Source organism: Apiospora kogelbergensis (assembly GCF_038363985.1).
Source record: "Apiospora kogelbergensis strain CBS 113332 chromosome Unknown utg000003l_segment0_segment0, whole genome shotgun sequence".
In the NCBI taxonomy this organism is placed as follows: domain Eukaryota; kingdom Fungi; phylum Ascomycota; class Sordariomycetes; order Amphisphaeriales; family Apiosporaceae; genus Apiospora; species Apiospora kogelbergensis.
The window spans coordinates 2,332,874-2,351,765 of record NW_027117420.1 but is presented as its reverse complement, the minus strand read 5'-3'; the positions used below and the strand labels follow the sequence as shown (position 1 = coordinate 2,351,765).

Below are 18,892 nucleotides of genomic sequence, written 5' to 3'. Positions count from 1 at the left end.
CGGGGTCGAGGTTTAGTGCAGGGTTTGTTGATCTTGCTGATCTCCGAAGGCTATCCTCGATTTCATTCTGCCGGCCGCGAGCCGCGGTACTCTTCCGATATTTTGTGTGTTTGGCATATTCTTACCGGGGCGAGGGTTGCTCATATCCCGGGCTTCGAATCCGATAGTGAACCATAGTGAACAATGTCTGCCGCCGTGACACGCACCTTTTCCTTTTATTACATACATGGCCTAACGCTCGAACTGAATTTGGGCGCGACATGGGGTAAAGCCCTGTTTGAGATTTGCGCGACTGTTTGCTGTGTACCGCTAGATCGAACGCAAAATATCATGTGTACAGTACAGCAGTTGTTTCTGGCCCAGTCTTCTATCGGGGTCCCGTGCAATATCATTAGTCATGTACGTGTATAGTACGTCACGACATCTCCTGCCCCATCCAGCCTTGAATCGTCGAACAATGTTAAGGCGACCTTGGGTATCAAAACGGCAACTGTATTCAAGCCGGCCATGCCAAACACCCCCGGTTGGGCGTTGTGGCATCGCAATAGTTCTTGTCGATTAACGATAGCGACCGATGTAACCCAACCCTCATGGCCATCCCACTTGTCCACCCAACACGCCTCACGCTCACTTCTGCCCCAGAACTACATACTGCCCTCACTACTCAGAAGCCAAGAACAGTTGTCGTCCGAATCGCGATATCATACCTGTTTCCATTGGTTCGGCAGTAGTTGGCCCTGCCCCCTTGGGCCCCGCCCGCCGTCATACACGCCATGATCCATGATCCAAGCGGAGGGCGGTTCCTGACCACATACCGTTGTACCACTATGTATTTATGCATATGTAGTTCCTGAAGTCACGCTAGCTTCCGTTGGGTTTGGGATCATCGGTTCCCCTTGGAGGACCCTGCTATGGAACAGGCCATTGGCATTGACAGTGACTTGCATGGGCCACAAGCGGACGGACGTTTACGGGCAGAAATGATGCAACAATAGCTTGATGTGGGTGGGTGGGCATATCCTATCTCTTGCTTGAGCTGTCAATGCTTTCTTCTTATCCAGCTAGCCAGGCACCAGGCACTGGCTACTGACCAGTAGCACTCACTGACTGGCGAGCGAGGTCGAATGGCTGGATGGATGGGCAGACTACGTTTCGGCTAGGGCAAATCATCTGCACCTCACCCACTCCCACCCATTTCCTCCCAAAGACGGTGATGGTGCAGTCTAGAGCGACCAGCAACCCCCGATCCGGTGGCGCGCGGGCACCTCCCCGAACCAAAAGACAGTCTTGGCGGCTCCATCTTGGCCATCCTGGGAGTGCTGCTTTGCCCTGTCAGCCTGCAGAGAAACGCTCCTCAAACCGAATACCTGCCCATTTCCTATGCGTCTGCTCGGCTCTTGTTTCTACCTGCCCCCCTTCCATTGGATATCGGCAACGCCATAATCGCTCGCTTCCTTTCAACGAGGGCCACCGCTGTTCAAAACCCCTACCCCTACCCCTGCCTACCTTGCCTACCTTGCCTACCCTGCCCGAGGCAGAAGAACCCAAAGAAAAGCGGGCGTGCAGAGTGTCATTCCTACATAATACCATTCATGATCGGGACGACGTTTCTTGCTGCTACCGTACCTTACCTTAATCACAACTTAACCTATGCAAACCCCCGGCCGTGCGTGACCATTGATTTGCATGGGCCCTTCCTCCTCTCGCCCTCGTCGCCAGATACTAAGTCACATTGATACGACCTTAACGGTCTCGGCGCCTCTTCTTACGAGTACGAGAACAAGAACAAGAAACAGAGAGCCAGTGACTTAGGACGAGCTGTACCACTTGCTTGAAGTTAGCCGACATCCGCGCTGCCCATCCATCGTATTTTCCGTATATGTTTCCCTCTGAGTTTCATACCCCTGCCCATATACTCGGCCGGTTCTCAGGACTCTTACATATCACCGACGTGATCGCCAGCCAGGCCCTGCCACCACCCTGCATCATCTCATCACTATCCTTTAGTTTGGTATCGCTATTAGGCGCCCCAAGATTGCTCAAAGGGGCCGTCTTTCTCATTCATTAAGTTCTGAGAATACGAATACATACTTACTTACATAACCCGTCACCAACACCACTACTTGGCAAATACATCTCAAACCTTGAAGCCACTATGGTCTACTGCGGGAAGCCCTCGAGGGGTTGTCAGATGTGCCGCACGAGGAGGATCAAGTGTGACGAGACGAAGCCGACATGCAACCAGTGCGCCAAATCGCGGAGACAATGTCCTGGCTACAAAGACGAGTTCGACCTCGTCTTCCGGAACGAAACGCAGGCTACGGAACGGAGGGCTCGTAAAGCCAACAAGAAAGCTCTCGCCAAGGCGGGCAAGCTGGACCCCGACGGCGGAGAAGGCTCCTTTGTCTTGAACCCAGTCGTGGCAAAGGAAGTGGTCAAATCGCCTATGGAGCAGGCTATCATCCCCGCCCTGAATGTACCGGTAGAGACGCAGGCTTCGTGCCACTTCGTGTCTAATTTCGTCCTCATGCCGAGGCAAGGCAGCACCCGAGGCTTTATGGACTTCCTCGTGCCCATGATCAAGTCCGAAGGCCCTGAGAGCCATCTCCAGCGTGCCTTCAACGCCTGCTCCATGGCCCTCATCAACAACCGTTCGGCCTCGCGGAACCGGTTTGCCGACAAGGCTCTGAACGAATACACGCAAGCGCTCATGGGGACCAATGCGGCATTGAGGGATCCGGAGCAGCAAGGGACAGACTCGACCTTGGCCGCCGTACTACTGCTTGGTCTTTTCGAGAATATCACGGCAAAGCAGATCGGTATGCTAGCATGGGGCTCGCACATCGAAGGCGCCATTCAGTTGGTAAAGCAACGAGGCCGAAAACAGCTGAGAACCAAGAACGGTCTGATGCTGTTCGTCGCTGTCCGCACACAGATGGTATGATGCCTGAATATTGCGAATAGTGGATCACTAACACTATGCTATAGATTATTCACACACTTACGACCGGCAAAGCACCTATCATGGGTGTTGAATGGTGGCTAACCGATGCCATCAAGGACCAATCTGCCGGTGACTGCCAACGGATTATGATCAAAACGGGCGAGCTTCGCGCCGAAGTCACACGCTTGATGAATAGTATGGTACGGTCGCCTGAGAACGTTGAGATCATGCTCAACATGATCCGGCGGTGTCAGACGGTCGACCAGGGAGGCGGTGAACTGGATGCGCAACGTGCCAGAACATTGGCACTGGAAGACGGTCGCGTGGGAGGATAACGTGCCCAACGGCGACTACTCCAAGGCCGACGTGTACCCAGGCCGCGTCGACGTATACCGCGACTTCTATATCGCCAGCGTCTGGAATATGACTCGAACTGCGCGGCTGATCCTGGCCTCGCTAATTGTCCGCAGCGCAGCCTGGGTGTGCGCGCCCATTGACTTCCGGACGACGCCCGAGTACGCCACTGCCTCGCGCACCTGCATGGACACCATTACGGACATCATCGCCTCCGTTCCCTATCATCTCGGCTGGCACCTCAACAAGCCGCACATCACGGCGCGCGCCAACCTGGGCCAGTTCGCCTGCGGCGAGGAGGACGCCATGAAGAGCTTGGCGGGCTACTTTCTCACGTGGCCGCTCAGCTGCGTCATGGGCCAGGACTACACCACCGATAACCAGCGAGCCTGGACGGTCGGTCGACTCCGCTACATCGGCAACGATCTCGGTGTGAAATATGCCCATATTTTGGCTGATGTAAGTTTTCTTCTGTCGTTCTCTTGTTTTCGAATCGATAATCATGATCACTAACGAAGAGCCCTTTAGCTGCAAATACGCATTCCTTCTATGATGATCCGCCGCGACGGCCTCATGGCCTCCCCTATGGCGCCGCCCACAACTTCGAAAAGCTGACGTCGGCACGCACCACGGCGCCTACGCCGGGCTACACCATGAACCCGCTCCAGCAGCGCGAGGCCATGCACAAGGAGCAATTCGAGCAGCGCCGCGCCGATCTGCTTGCCAAGGCGGCCGGGCCTACGACGTCGCACGAGACGCAATGGGTGGCCCAGAGCTGGCTGACGGTATGTAGAAACCCAAGAATTCCACGAATAACTCCCTGATTAATAATGGCTTACATCTAAATTCTTTCTGTAGCTCCCCGAACGAGCATCCACATCTCAGCGTTAGTGAGGGACCCTTGGGATACAATCAGCTTTGGAGAGTTGCCGGATATCGGTCGGAAGCTGTTCGTGTTGGGGGTGATGTTTGATGTAGCGTTTTTGAAACAGCACTCTAGTCAAGGAAACATTCCCTTTTGATCAGCGTCATATTTATAATGTATGGTGGGATGGGGGGACATGGGCTTCGAGCCATTGACTCAAATGTCCATATCTATTGGGTGTAGGGGCGCTGCGAGAAAGCCGGGGGTTTCTTGGAAGGAAGCAACCTTCCCCTTCCATATCTTGGGCCCTCCTGCCACTTTATGAACGAGATGGTCTTAATAGCCATATAGATGGCTCTCTGCAATACCCCGAACCCTCAGTCATATTGCCAAATGGGAACTAAATCTATCGTAGCCTGCCGGTAGCCCCATGGAGCACATCTCGCAAGCCTCGGCGCGCCCTGCGATATAATGCACTTGCTATGTTCTCATCCTGCCACCTATCACAGTCTGCCTCGGCAGGAAAGCCCAGAGTGTTTGAACATCTCCATGCCTCCCTTTCTATTAGACCCGAGCCCCCTGTATGATCCCCGTCCTGATCCGTGATGCTATTCGGGCTGTCCCACCCACCCATACGGCGACCCGTCCTGGTCTAGCTAGCCCCATTGAGTCTGCCTGCCGTCTTATGTGGTCTCATTCACACACGCGCGCTTTATTGCGAACCTCTTTTCCCTATTCTTACTTTCTTTCTTGCTCACTTCGCCTCGTACCCGCCCTATACTCGTCACCTCCTTTTGGCAGCGGTAGATTTTGACGACGAGGATGAGGACGGCGTCGTCGTGGCCATGGGTGCGGGCGCGGCCATGTTCCAAGCCTTAACGAACCAGCTCTGGGTGGCATCGACGTAGCGCTCCTGCTCGACGTGCTTGACGCCAACGCGCATGCCGTCTTTCGTGAAGACGACGTTCTTGCGCGCCATGCGGTCCGCCGCCGACTGCTGGATCTTGCCCACGCTCGCCCAGATGTGGTAGCCGACGAAGACGGCGCCGCCGACGAAGAGGAAGAGGAAGGCGAGGGAGAGGAGTTGGCTGTATGCGCATTTCAATATTATTATCAGCCAATGGGACTTTCGTTTTTTTATCGTATTGCCCCAACTGCTGGCAGGTCATTGGCAAGCACATGACGGGCGCGCAGGAAACGAGGACGGGATGTGCGCCCACGTGCGTGGTGGGAGCCGATAGTGCGACACACTATCTACATGCTTCTACATTGGTAGAAGCATCGTCGCGCGAGGGAGTTGAATTTGCTTACCCGAATGTTGAAGCCATGGTTCCAGTCAAAATGCCGTAGCTTGGACCGCGCGGTTGTGGGTGCTGGGCTGCTGGGTTGCTGGGCTGGAGATCGTCGTGTATTGTTTGTTGTAAGGTACGGGTCTCTCGGTGGGAAACTGGCGTCAATCGATTCTCTAGGCGGGTTAGGTTAGGAGGTTGATGGGCCTTGGCGACAGCGCGGGGAGGGCGGAACGTCGGGACTGGATTACAATGAAGCTGGGATTTTGAGCAAAGAAAGGAAACGGGAGTTTTGGGGAAACGAAACAAAGTCAGCCGTTGGGGGCAATTCGAAGGATGATGGGCTTGCAGCCAACAGCATCGCAGAGGAGGCAGGCTGTCAATTGATCCTGGAGGGTGGCTTCCTCTTCCTCTTCCCCTTCAGCTGCTGCAATCGAGTCTCCTTTCACCATGCTTCCAGGGGTTCAAGGCCTCCATGGTAATCCCGTCACATGACAGACCAGCCGGACTACAAGAGATCTGGCAGCTGTTCTTCAGCTGCTAATCACGGACCGAGGGTGGGTGACGTCGGCCATCGGGATAGTGCCGTGCGTGCGAGAAAGGATGTGGACAGCTCGCCGTAGTTGGGATGCATTATTTCGTAGTTCGCAGTTGACCCTCCCCGGTAGCCCGCCATAGCCAGGCTCGAGATCAACCGTGGCCACAAGGCCCAAGCCGCAGGGAAAAGGCCACCTGTGTGTGCTAGGTGCCAGGCTGTAGAAAAGGCGGCAGGCGGCAGGCGGCAGGCGGTAGGCGGGAAGGTGGTCACTTCTGGTCACTCCTCTAACCTAACCACCTAACCACCTAACCACCTAACCTACTGCGTTTAGGTACCACCTTGCATTTCTTACTAAAGTATCCATCCCACTTTCGAGTAGAGCTCCCCCATCATCCTCACCGACGACACCTCTGCGACCACCCTCCCATTCCGTCGACGTTTCCAGGCATCGCAACCAACCACCCCACCTCATTGCCTGGAACCCAACTGCAGCGGTGCTTTGAAAATTGCGCCGCCATGGCTGCCCCCAACGATGGCTACGGCCAATTCCCCCCGCAGCAGCAATTCGAACAGGACCAGCAGCAATACCCCGACGTGGCCGCCGCCGGTTCGCCGCCTCCCGCCCAGAACCAGCAACCTGGCGACGCAGGAAAGAAGAAGAAGCGAGGTTACGCGACACAAGCCTACGAGTTTGGCGCCGGAGGCAATGCCGCCGCAGGTGCTCCCGTCGCTGGCGGTATGATGCCCGGCCAGTCTGCCCCCGGCGCAAGTCCCATGGGCTACCCGGCCCAGCAAGACTTCCAGGCTGGATACGGCGGCGCTCCTGCCCCCGCTGGATATGCTGTTCCTCCTGCTGGAACTCCCACCCAGCCTGGACTTGGTGGCTATCAAGCTCCAGATGCCTACTACCAGGGTGCTGCCGTACCTGGCACGCCCCAGGGCATGGGTGGTATTACCGCCGGCATGCAGAACATGAACATGGGAGGACAGCCCGCACAGGCTCAGCCTCCTCAACAGCAGGCTCGCGTTGCTCTGAACCAGCTCTACCCGACCGACCTCTTGAACCAGCCCTTCAATGTGTCTGAACTGGATCTACCGCCCCCCCCCTTGCATTTTACCACCCAATGTAAGCCCTTGCTCCGCGCCATATCACCAGCATGGCACACTAACGTGAATATGTGACAGGCTAGCGTCACTCAGTCCCCCGACGCCAACTGCCCACCCAAGTACATTCGATCTACTCTGAATGCCGTTCCCACAACTCATTCTCTGTTGAAGAAGTCGAAGCTTCCCTTCGCCCTCGTCATTCAGCCCTACGCCGCACTCCATGATATCGACGACCCTGTACCCGTTGTGCAAGACCAGGTCATCGCGCGTTGCCGAAGATGCAGAACATACATCAACCCATATGTCATCTTTTTGGATCAGGGCCACAGATGGAGGTGCAACATGTGTAACCTGACCAACGATGTCCCCCAGGCCTTTGACTGGGATGCGGCTGCGCAAAAGAGCGTCAACCGATGGGAGAGAGCCGAGCTGAACCACGCCGTTGTGGAGTTTGTCGCGCCCCAGGAATACATGGTCCGCCCGCCTCAACCCCTGGTTTACCTCTTCCTCTTCGACGTCAGCTACGCAGCCGTGTCTTCTGGGCTCCTTGCGACTAGTGCTCGCACTATTCTGGACAGTCTTAACAGGATACCGAACGCTGACCGACGCACTCGCCTGGGTTTCATTGCGGTCGACTCGAGCTTGCACTACTTCTCCGTCCCTAAGGATGGCGATGAGAATGCTGAGACGAGCATGCTGGTCGTCAGTGACCTGGACGAGCCGTTCTTGCCCGTTCCCCAGGACCTGCTCGTCCCCCTTACCGAGAGCCGGGCCAGCATCGAAGGCTTCCTCTCCAAACTTCCCGAGATGTTCCAGAACAACCAAAACAACGGGTCAGCCATGGGATCCGCTTTGAGAGCTGGCCACAAGCTCATCTCTCCTCTCGGCGGTAAGATGGTGGTCCTGAGCGCGTCGCTCCCCAACATGGGTGTTGGCAAGCTGGACGTGCGCGATGACAAGAAGATGCTGGGAACCTCCAAGGAGAGCGGCCTGCTACAAACGGCAAACAGTTTTTACAAGTCCTTTGCCGTCGAGTGCTCAAAGAACCAGGTCTCGATCGACATGTTCCTGTTCTCCTCCAGCTATCAAGATGTGGCCTCGCTGAGCAACCTTCCTCGGTACACGGGTGGCCAAACATGGTTCTATCCTGGCTGGAATGCTGGCCGCTCTGAGGATGCCATCAAGTTTGCTTCCGAGTTCAGCGACTACCTGTCATCGGAGATCGGTTTGGAGGCGGTGCTTAGAGTTAGAGCCACGACGGGTCTGCGCATGAACACATTCTACGGTAACTTCTTCAATAGAAGCTCCGATCTCTGTGCTTTCCCGGCTTTCCCTCGTGACCAATGCTACGTTGTTGAAGTGGCCATCGACGAGACCCTACAGAAGAACTACGTCTGTCTTCAGGCTGGTGTTCTGTATACGACATGCAATGGCGAGCGTCGGATTCGCGTCATGACCCTTGCCATCCCTACAACTACCAACCTGGCAGACATCTACGCATCAGCAGACCAATGCGCCATCACCACTTACTTCAGCCACAAGGCGGTCGAGCGTGCTCTGAGCAGTGGACTGGATGCTGCACGTGACGCCCTACAAAGCAAGCTTACCGAGCTTCTTCAGACTTTCAAGAAGGAGCTTGGTGGTGGCAGCATGGGTGGTGGTGGCCTCCAGTTCCCCGCAAACCTGCGTGCTCTCCCGATATTGTTCCTTGGTCTGATCAAGAACGTCGGACTTCGGAAATCAGCACAGATTCCTTCTGATCTGCGTTCAGCAGCGCTTTGCTTACTTTCTACGCTGCCTCTTCCGCTGCTCATGCAATACATCTACCCCCGACTTTACTCGTTACACGACATGCCCGACAATGCCGGCGTACCAGATGGAGAGACCAACCAAACCGTCTTACCGCCGCCCCTGAACCTATCTTCGGAGAGATTCGTTAGCTACGGTCTTTACCTCATTGACGATGGGCAGACACAATTCCTGTGGGTTGGCCGAGACGCCGTTCCCCAGTTGCTCACAGACGTATTTGGAGTTGCAGACCGAACACAGCTTCGCGCGGGCAAGGGCTCTATCCCGGAACTAGACAACGACTTCAACGAACGAGTCCGAGCTGTGATCAGCAAGAGCCGCGATCATCTCTCCAGAGGTGTAGGAAGCATCATTGTGCCGCACTTGTACATTGTGCGTGAGGACGGCGAGCCGAGTCTGAAGTTGTGGGCGCAAACACTACTGGTAGAAGACCGGGCGGACCAGGGAATGAGTTTTGGTCAATGGATGGGCACCATGAGAGAGAAGGTAAGTAACTGAGCGATGGCACATGTTTTGGGGTCAAATTTCTGTAGCGGCAAAGCAGTTTCTGACGATGATAACGCCTATCAGGTCGTGCAGTAACCACGCAAGGATGATGCGTTGATACATACTCGTATAGATGTCAAAAATAAAACTGTTCTTGTTAAAAAGAAGAAGACAAAGGTCGATTGACGTGAGGCGATACCAATGGAAGGAAATGCCCAGAACATTCAATACACGCATACCACTCCTGCGTCTCGTGTGCTGTAAGTCTACCCAGAGATGCCTCGCCATCGCGAACAGGGGCTTGTGATGAGAAGGCGTGCGTGGATAATGCATAATACGCCAGATAGGCCACCGGGATCTGTGACTGCAGTGCATCTTTCTTTTCTGCACGAGCAAGTGTGAAGCTGCGAGCAAGGCTGCGAGCGTGAACGTTGGCCGAAGTCCTCTCAAATGGCTGAACATGTCCGAAACACCGGCTTGTATAGGTAACAGGGTCCAGGGACGGGTCGCGTCGTGTGGAAACCGTGGACTGGGTGGTGGATCCTCTGGGACTCTGCCCGAGATTTGTCCCAGTGAGTTGGAAATAGAGGGGTGCGTACTCCGTGTGTGTACATTCAGTCGATGGCCGAGAAGAGTCGAATCTTATGGCGTGGCAGTCGGCTTGTCTTGTGTTCAGAGTAACTGAACCTTTCGTCTTCTGCCCATCCGTATCGATCGCATGGAGTCTCAGCGCAAATGTGTGAAACGAGAAGATCAAGACGGTGAAACACGCGCCCACTCGCTGACTAGGCGCCTAGGTCGCAAGCTAATTGGGTCGGCAAGCGTAGGGGGTTCTGGAAAAGCGGCTATGGGCCCCCTCTGTTTGGACGAAGGCCTGTGATATGCATGTATGTATGTAAGTATGTATACATACATAGCCCTCCCCTCCCCCAGTTCTGCCCCAGTCCTCTCTGAATACATCTGTATTGGGATAAACAGATGATCCATGTTTCTTGTCACCCCCATGATTCGTATCCCAAAATATCTACAGCTACATATGTCCTAGAAGTCGCGAGGTCATGCCTCCAATTCAAAGCCGAGCCTCGCAGCCGACTTATCCATGGCGGCTTTGGAACCGGAGTCAAGTCTCACTAGCACGGCGACGCTAACAAGACTCGCGAAGCTGTTAGCTTCGGTCTGGGAAAGCAAGGGTTGCCCAGCAAGCGAGACCAGGCATTAGGCATGAGCGGATGGTGGATGGGGACGGTTGAACCCCCGCCAGATCAGAATTCACCGATTCGGGACCCCTGAAGCGAGGGTGTGTCCCTGTTTGTGAAGTTGGCCGGGCTTAGCTACATCGATTTCTGATTCCCGTTAAGCGCCCTCGTTATGCTCGGGCACAATAAATATAGAAACCACGTGGGAGGGGGGTTCTCCGACCGAGTGCTCTTTGAACAACTTGTGCATTTTCGCCCAGGTTTGGTTTGTCGTAGACGCCGAGTCCAAGCGAGAGGGAGGCAGAGATACGGAGGGTGACGGTTGCCACTCGGAGCTGTTGTGATTCAGAACAATATAGCAGGACGGCAAGCCCATCAGACAGAGGAGGGCGAAAGGATACCCACCCGATTAACCTTAATCTTGACATCTCGAACAGACCTCGACACTTCTAGCTTGTCTCATCTTGGGTGGTTTCAAAGGTCGCTCCCGGCTGGTTCTGGACGGGGCACTAGGCTTCTTCTAGACCAGATTGCTAGGCTGGAGGGCAGAACTGGTACGGGGTTGGTGATGATGTGATACTGACACAGACGGCATGGCATGCCCGGCGCCAGCTCAGCTGGCCCCGATGGTTGCTCATTTGCGGGAAGCAATTACAGGTACATACACGGCTTGTATCAAAACTCCTTTGTTCCCAGAACAGCAGACGTCCATGTGAAGCAGGTGGGTGTGTCGAAATGCTGTCTGACAGGCTACTGTGGCCTCCCCCAGCCTCTTTGCCCGCCTTTCCCTGGCCACGGGCCGTGATTGGCCGGGCAGACCCTGGGCCAGCAGCTGAGGTGGACTGCTATTGCTTGCTCGCTACCGCTATGTACTGCTGTGAAGTGTTACCCCTCAACCCAACTGCAACTGCTAGTTACTTACTGCTTGGACGGACGACTTCATTCGACTCCAGTCCACCTCCTCCTGCCTGCCCCGCGCTCCAGCTACCCATCCGCCGCCCGTCCATCCATCCATGCATCCGTTCATTAATCGATTGATTTATTGATAGATTGGGATTGCAAAGCCCTTTCCCTCCCTTATTATTCCCCTTGTTTGGCCTACTTGTCGTTTTGCCTCGACTGCCGACGGAGCTCTCTGCTTGTCCTTCTCCTCTCTTTTTGATTGTTCAGTCTGATCTGTTCTGGGGCCGGTGATTGCTTCTTGCTTCCCCTCTTCCACCCAAGACTCGCACCTACACGAAAACTCGCTTGCGAACAAACTCGATACAATCACAAGGGATAAGCCTCGTCTCGTCTCTCCTGCTGATCAACAGCAATCCAAACTTCTGCTCTCCTCACCGCGGGGCAGCCAGTCGGGCACATTTCCAAAAGGTGAGAAGAAGAGAGCTGCCCAGTGCGCGAGTTCGTACATGGTCCGGTTACTGCACAATTGCTGCACCGCCAAAGCTTCCATTCCTGTCTCTCCCTTTTTACCCCTCACGAGCATCATACTGGAACGACTTGCCTGCCGCGCAGAAAAGACGTTGGGCTTGTCTCCTGTTCCTGCAACCTCGCCCACATCCGCACCCACTTTGCGTATCAGAAGTACGAGCTGTCGTGCCTGTGCCCTTTCTTTACCCTCCCCTTCTCTCGGCTCCCATCTGCAGGAACTGCACCATCTGGGGACGAAACATAGTTGTTTCCTTAAAGTGCCGTCTGTCGCATGTCAATCTGCTGTTGCCGAGACCTACCACACACTCCCTCTCGCGCCACAGCAAGTTGTCATCACCACAACCGCACATTCGAGCCACAAAGGGGCAGCTCCATGCTCGCCATCTGGTACGGCACTTCATTGCCCCCTCTTCCATCTCGACCGATAGAGACTTGTCACGACTCTTGTCACCCACCCACCTTATATACCTTTGCCACACCATCCCAATTGCATAGTGGCTGGACCACGGCCGACTCACAAGATTAAACGCCTGGGCCTCGTCGCTACCAAAGCGGATCCGGGTTGCAATTGCGTGTGTGTTCCCCATTCCAAAGCCACGACCTGGTACCGTACCAACTCTCACCAAGCCGTGGCACGGACAGGACTCGGGACGCTCGACTACTACCTCTTCGTTGCTGATGTTACATGGGACCTCCCAAGCGAAGCGCGAGTAATTGCTCCTGATTTACCTGGCCCGACCCGTGACTAAACGAACCCGTGGATCATCTTGCCTCCTCCCCTTCTGCGTTTTTTTCTTCTTCATTGTTCTTCTCCTTCTTGGTTGTTTCGCCTTACCTGAGCGGAACTAAAGGACTGACAATTCGACCCTGTGTCTCGATCCAGACAATTTCACCCAACCAACAATCAACTCACAGCACTAGACTGAGACCAACGACCGCTACAAAGAAACTCGAAACAATCGGCCGATCACTGCTGTCCCCTTTTCTCATCCAACTCGGCCATTCATATTCGGGTAACCAGCCGGAAGAGCCATTCTCGTCCTGTACCACTTTTCCTGCAGAACAGGTCGACAGTACTGGGCGCAACTTCTTGCCGTCTGTTCGAGCGTATCCGAGCAATTGCCTGGTTTACTTCGATATATTTCTGTCACGAGGCTCAAGCTTCGGTCGATTCTGCGGCTCAGCACTTCTGCGAAACCGGCGAAAAACCTCGCTCTCGTCGTATAACCTGAAACCAGGATCTAGCGTCGGGCCGCAAAAGCGTCATTGTGCCGCCTATACCTCTCATAGCGAACCATATTTCCTTGAATCTTCTATCTGATCGGTACAGACAAACAACATGTCGCGAGCAGCCCAACAACCCAATGCCGCGGGCTCCCGCAAGATATCGTTCAATGTTAGTGAGCAATACGATATCCAGGATGTCGTCGGTGAGGGAGCTTATGGTGTCGTCTGGTACGTTGAAACGGTCCTGGCAAGCGGGTACCACGGAATACTGACCTTGATCGGTGTAGTTCTGCCATACATAAGCCTTCGGGCCAGAAGGTCGCTATCAAGAAGATCACCCCGTTCGACCACTCCATGTTCTGTCTGCGAACACTTCGTGAGATGAAGCTTCTGCGCTACTTCAACCACGAGAACATCATTTCCATCCTCGATATTCAGAAGCCTCGGAACTATGAGTCCTTCAACGAGGTCTATCTGATCCAAGTACGTCATTGCAGATGTGGCTCCCCGTCTTGTTCCTTTTACAAGCTAACCTCGGTATCATCTAGGAGTTGATGGAGACAGACATGCACAGAGTGATCCGTACGCAGGATCTTTCTGATGACCATTGCCAGTACTTCATCTACCAGACGCTTCGCGCCCTCAAGGCCATGCACTCGGCCAACGTCCTGCACCGAGACTTGAAGCCTAGCAACCTGTTGCTGAACGCCAACTGTGACTTGAAAGTCTGCGATTTCGGTCTGGCTCGTTCCGCTGCCTCTCAGGAGGACAACTCGGGTTTCATGACGGAATACGTCGCAACCCGATGGTACCGTGCCCCGGAAATCATGTTGACATTCAAGGAGTATACCAAGGCCATTGATGTGTGGTCTGTTGGCTGTATTCTGGCGGAGATGCTCAGTGGCAAACCTCTTTTCCCTGGAAAAGATTGTAGGTTGCCTCCCCGCTGGTCAATGGCGAATCCGACTTGCTGACACTCGTATAGACCACCACCAGCTTACGCTGATTCTTGATGTCTTGGGCACACCGACGATGGAAGACTACTATGGGATCAAATCTCGTCGTGCTCGTGAATACATCCGATCGCTCCCCTTCAAGAAGAAGGTGCCGTTCCGGACCCTATTCCCCAAGACGTCAGACTTGGCTCTCGACCTGCTTGAGAAGCTGCTTGCATTCAACCCCGTTAAGCGCATTACCGTTGAGGAAGCTCTCAAGCACCCGTACCTGGAGCCGTACCACGACCCCGAGGATGAGCCGACGGCGCCGCCAATTCCCGAGGAGTTCTTCGACTTTGATAAGCATAAGGACAATCTAAGCAAGGAACAACTCAAGCAACTCATCTATCAGGAGATCATGCGGTAGAAACGCAAGCTGCTTGGAATTAAGGGGTGGGACCCTACGTCGGACACAGAAGCGGACACGGAGGATTCGGAGAACATCCTGGACCGTGACGCGCTGGGCCGACTGATGGGCGAGTTGGGAATTGCATAGATTAGCGAAGATTTTGGCGGGCTGTCTTGAACTTTGCCTGGTCCTTGCGAGGAGACGGCGCATGTAGCCCAGTGGTTGGTATGGCTTGATGGCACGAACTGCATTATTGATATGCTACGTCTGGTTTGGCATAGCGAGCGAGAGGGTTCCTCGAACAAAGAGGCACCGATGAGAAACACGATGGCTCTTGGTTGATTATAGACTAAGGGGTTAATGCCGAAGGTAGCCTGGTTCTCGCATCGAGCGGAAACCGAAGAAAGCAATGGATGGTATGGCGTCCTGGGCAAAGAGGTTTTCAGCGAAGATTAAAAAGAAAAGAAATAAAAACAAGCTGGGGCAGACGGGCATATGAGAAAGTTACCCTTTGTAGATCAGACCTGGGGCAGATTCTGGTTAGATCTTCGGTAGCTAATCTCGATGTTGCAAGGCTGTCGGCGAACAGGCGAAAATAGCTGAATGGATATCTCTTTGTTTCCGATAGGCAAAATGTTTGCACATTTAGCTTGCAGTATCCCCAAGTGCAGCGAAGACAAACCTCAACCGTGGTTTTGGTACTTATATAGAACCGGTCTACTGTCTTTGTTTACTCGTCAGCCAGTGCCAAGTTGCACCTATGCGTTTGGCTTCCTAACGCATTCCTTATCACGATAGGGGGTGCAACACCCAAGTCCTCTGTTTATTACATTGTTATGATATGCAGTGTAGTTATGGTGATACTGTGAAACTCGTATCTATAATACTACCGTCGTTACACCTTGCACGGCGTGTCTCGTAGCGGCCTCCACTGCGACGGCGAGATCGACATGGAAATACGGTCTGTCTATCCCCGTCACTGGGGCGAGTTGCCGCTGTCCATTATGCAGGCGGCGAATAGTAGAATCTGAACACCGTTCCTTGTGTCCGATAACCCCTTCGCCGTCACCAGGGGCGACCTCAGTTTCTGACCCACAAGTCTCTTCCTCGTCATGACTGTTCCGATTCCGCCCTGCCGACTCCATGCCGGCACTACCATTACCCGTTTTACTCTCATACCGCGCTGCAAGACTGAAACCGGACCTGGCGATGTTTGTGGTACTATCACCACGCCTGTCGTGGCAGCCAAACCCAACAGCTGCGAAGGCTCTGCGCGTCCACCGGTTCCGTAGACCGGCAAAGTGCCACTCCACGGTGTCGGGGGCGGCCCAGCGATCGAGCTGCGCGCGAAGGTCCACCAGGCCCTCGACGGCGCCGCTATCGGTATGGTGGATGGTGGCACAGTCCAGGACGACGGCGCGGAGGGTGGGGAGAATCTGCAATTGTTTGCTCGTGGCTGAGGCCGCGGACGAGGAGCAAGGTGAGTCGCTCTGGATAGTGTTACCTGGAAGTGTGGCAGAACCTGGGGCCTGGTATGTTTTGGTGGCTGCGGGAGAGGGTTCGTTCCAGGGACGATGCTGAGAAAGGGGGCAATTCAAGTGTTAGTGAATGCCTGCCTCACCGTAATACAATAAGGAGATGACGGGGAGAAAGGGGATATATACGTACTCCTTTGTGCGCATACTTAGTCACAGTCGTTCGGCGAGTCTGTCTCATGATGCGGCCGGCCAAGTTGTCAAGGAGCTGAGCCTGATTCAGGTAGTTCAGCCCGTTGAGGAGCCGGAATACAAAGACGCCTGGGTATGGCGTGGCAATGGCGACTTCGGGGTTGATAGCCTCGCCATGGTCGAGGCGGAAGAATATGTCGCGTGCCACGGGAAGCCTCGGCACATTGTCGTCCCCTTCGTACTGGCCTTTCTGGTGTGCCTGAGGAACGACAGCCTTAGCAGGCGAGGCTGTCTGTTCACGGCCAGCGGCAGAGGATTTGGAATCCGTTTCCGCAAGGGTATTCTTTTCGACTTGTCCCCGTCGGCGGTGGCATTGCCATGCTCATCTTGAAAAGTAGGAAGGGAAGCAGGATAGTGGAAGACGGTGACGCGGCCCAAGAATTGGCCATTGGCTTTAGCGATCCGCAGCAGCAGGAGCGCCAGCGCCAATGCGACGGTGACATAGATGCCATCCTCGAGGGAGTCAAAAACGGAGACGAGGACGCCGACGAAATAAAACACCACGTCGGGCGGCGCGACGTGCCACATGCGGACCAGCTCGGCGGGCGGCGTTATGAGGTTGTAGACTGCGTGGATGATCAAAGCCGAGAGGCTGGCGAGCGGGATGTAGTAGAGGGCCGCGGTCAGCACATATAACGCCAGGACCAGCACCAGGCCGTTGAAGACGCCCGCTAGGGGTGTCCGCACCCCGGCCTTCGACAGAATGGCCGTGCCGCTGAAGGAGCCGGTCGAGGCGTATGCGCCCACGAAGGGGCCGGTCAGGTTCGTAAAGGCGATGGACATGAGCTCTTGCGAGGGGACTACGATGTACTCGTTGAGGCGGCCGAAGGACTTGCCGATGGCGATGTGCTCGATTAGCAGGATGATGACGGTCGGCGGCATTTGGGGCAGTATGGCCAATACGAGTTTCGGGTCGAAGCTGGGTGGGCCGCTGTGGATGAAACCTAGGAAAAGGGGTCAATATTGATTGCCAGGGGAAAGGATCCAACTACTCTTTCTGGGTAGAAGTAAAGATTTGATACCTACCCTTCGGTAAGCGCCCGAGGACACGGAACTTAGATTCCTCAAACGGCACGTTGTGATGTACGAGAAAACTGACCAACGTGAACAGCAAGATGGTCAGACTCAGCCGCAGTGAGCATAACATATTCCACATGCGCTCGCGTCTCGGGTTCCGCCTTGACATGCAATCGCAATACCACTTTATGAGCCCTAGGAGCACAAGACCCGAGATGCCAATGGCGGCGTCCAGCCGGGTGCGCGGCAGGGCCCGGCACGTGTCGACGAAGACGCGATATGCGGCGTCCTTGGTATTGACCTCAGCCTGAAGGCCAAGCAGGGCCGGGGCTTGGCTTAGAGAGAGATGTTAATGGCGGCACCCGTGACGAAGGCGGCGATGGCGACGTGCGGGATGAACTCGATAAGCCAATCGAGGCGCAGCAGGCCGAAGATGAATAGTACGCAGCCCGCTAGAAAGGCGTGCGTCTTGGCAATCTGTTCTCGCGTGTACGGTGGTCGGTCAGGTTGGTGCTGCTGCTGCGCCAGAACTTCGTCGATAGTCTTGCCCACAAGCAGCGACACCACAGCCGTGGCGCCGATGGCTACGTCCTTCGATGTGCCGAACAGCCAGTACAGTGCGGCGCCGGTGAAGCTGGTGTAGAGGCCATACTCGGGACTCAGGCCGGCCAGGATGGCGTAGGCCATGGCTTGCGGGATGACGACCAGTCCCAGTGTGATGCCTGAGCGAAGGGGCGAGCATGATTAGTCTTTGGGCATTGCGCATATACTCCGAGCAAGGGAATGATAGCAAGGTAGGCGGCGTACCTGCAATAGCATCCGCTAGAAGCCAACGCGTGTTATACCGCCCTACCCAAGATGTGAAGGGAAAGAAGCTGGTTACGTATGGCACCACATCATGCCTGGTGGGCATGTGGTCCCGTAGCCACCCACCGACTGTTGGTTCTTCCTCGAGGTAGGCTTCGAACGGTGCCGCTGCTTTTCCTCCACTGGTACCGAGATCGTGATGATGAGGCGCCTCCGAGTCTATACCAAGAACCTTCCAGATTCGACTTCTAGCCTGTCCCATTCTTTCAGTCCACATAGCCGTGGCGTTCTATACGCTGAACGAGGGAAAGCAGTGCAGTCAGTATATCCAAGTGTGTGACGAAGTAGGAGATGAACTATCGAGGCAAGATGAGAGGAGTCTATGGGCACGGAAATCACATCAACATAACTGCAAAATCAACAAGACTACCACCAGGTGGGCGACAGAGCACATTTATGTCTCCCCAACTAAAGGGGAAAACAGCCAAGAGGCCTGAGAGCAGTGCCGGCCGGCCAGCCGGTACACCCACCCCAGTGCCGCCCGATAGACGCATAGCAAGAATACTTGAAGACAAGGCGCAATGCAACCAGTCGTTGGTTTGGCGACCGCAGTGCCGATCCTGCGTATTCGAATAGTATTCGATAAGGAATGGCACAAAGCGAGATTGGTGGCTGAAGCTTGTCGCTGCATGTACGAAACGTTGCAAACGAAAGGTTATCCGTTTCCTTCCCCCCAGCCCGTCCTCCAATC

At 54.8% G+C, this 18,892-nt stretch overlaps 5 protein-coding genes across 5 annotated transcripts; 3 read left to right on the top strand and 2 right to left on the bottom strand.

The window, feature by feature from the left end:
• Positions 1–2,155: 2,155 nt before the first annotated feature.
• On the top strand, positions 2,156–4,189 carry PG998_005528 (uncharacterized protein; the record flags this gene model as incomplete). The annotated part of the gene is made up of 5 exons (XM_066872346.1): positions 2,156–2,938; positions 2,989–3,267; positions 3,305–3,757; positions 3,817–4,083; positions 4,157–4,189. 5 exons carry the CDS (start codon positions 2,156–2,158, stop codon positions 4,187–4,189), a joined length of 1,815 nt encoding a protein of 604 aa, XP_066732443.1.
• A 758-nt stretch (positions 4,190–4,947) lies between these two features.
• PG998_005527 (uncharacterized protein) lies at positions 4,948–5,491 on the bottom strand (the record flags this gene model as incomplete). The annotated part of the gene is made up of 2 exons (XM_066872345.1): positions 4,948–5,251; positions 5,475–5,491. The coding sequence occupies 2 exons, from the start codon at positions 5,489–5,491 to the stop codon at positions 4,948–4,950; spliced, it is 321 nt and encodes a 106-aa protein (XP_066732442.1).
• A 1,015-nt stretch (positions 5,492–6,506) lies between these two features.
• Positions 6,507–9,404, top strand: PG998_005526 (Sec23/Sec24 trunk domain-containing protein; the record flags this gene model as incomplete). Its single annotated transcript, XM_066872344.1, has 2 exons — positions 6,507–7,067; positions 7,176–9,404. The coding sequence occupies 2 exons, from the start codon at positions 6,507–6,509 to the stop codon at positions 9,402–9,404; spliced, it is 2,790 nt and encodes a 929-aa protein (XP_066732441.1).
• Positions 9,405–13,358: 3,954 nt separating this feature from the next.
• Positions 13,359–14,608, top strand: PG998_005525 (mitogen-activated protein kinase; the record flags this gene model as incomplete). The annotated part of the gene is made up of 4 exons (XM_066872343.1): positions 13,359–13,474; positions 13,534–13,729; positions 13,795–14,176; positions 14,232–14,608. 4 exons carry the CDS (start codon positions 13,359–13,361, stop codon positions 14,606–14,608), a joined length of 1,071 nt encoding a protein of 356 aa, XP_066732440.1.
• An 860-nt stretch (positions 14,609–15,468) lies between these two features.
• Positions 15,469–18,021, bottom strand: PG998_005524 (sulfate permease; the record flags this gene model as incomplete). The annotated part of the gene is made up of 5 exons (XM_066872342.1): positions 15,469–16,167; positions 16,259–16,386; positions 16,500–17,261; positions 17,344–17,641; positions 17,704–18,021. The coding sequence occupies 5 exons, from the start codon at positions 18,019–18,021 to the stop codon at positions 15,469–15,471; spliced, it is 2,205 nt and encodes a 734-aa protein (XP_066732439.1).
• Between the last annotated feature and the right edge of the window lie 871 nt (positions 18,022–18,892).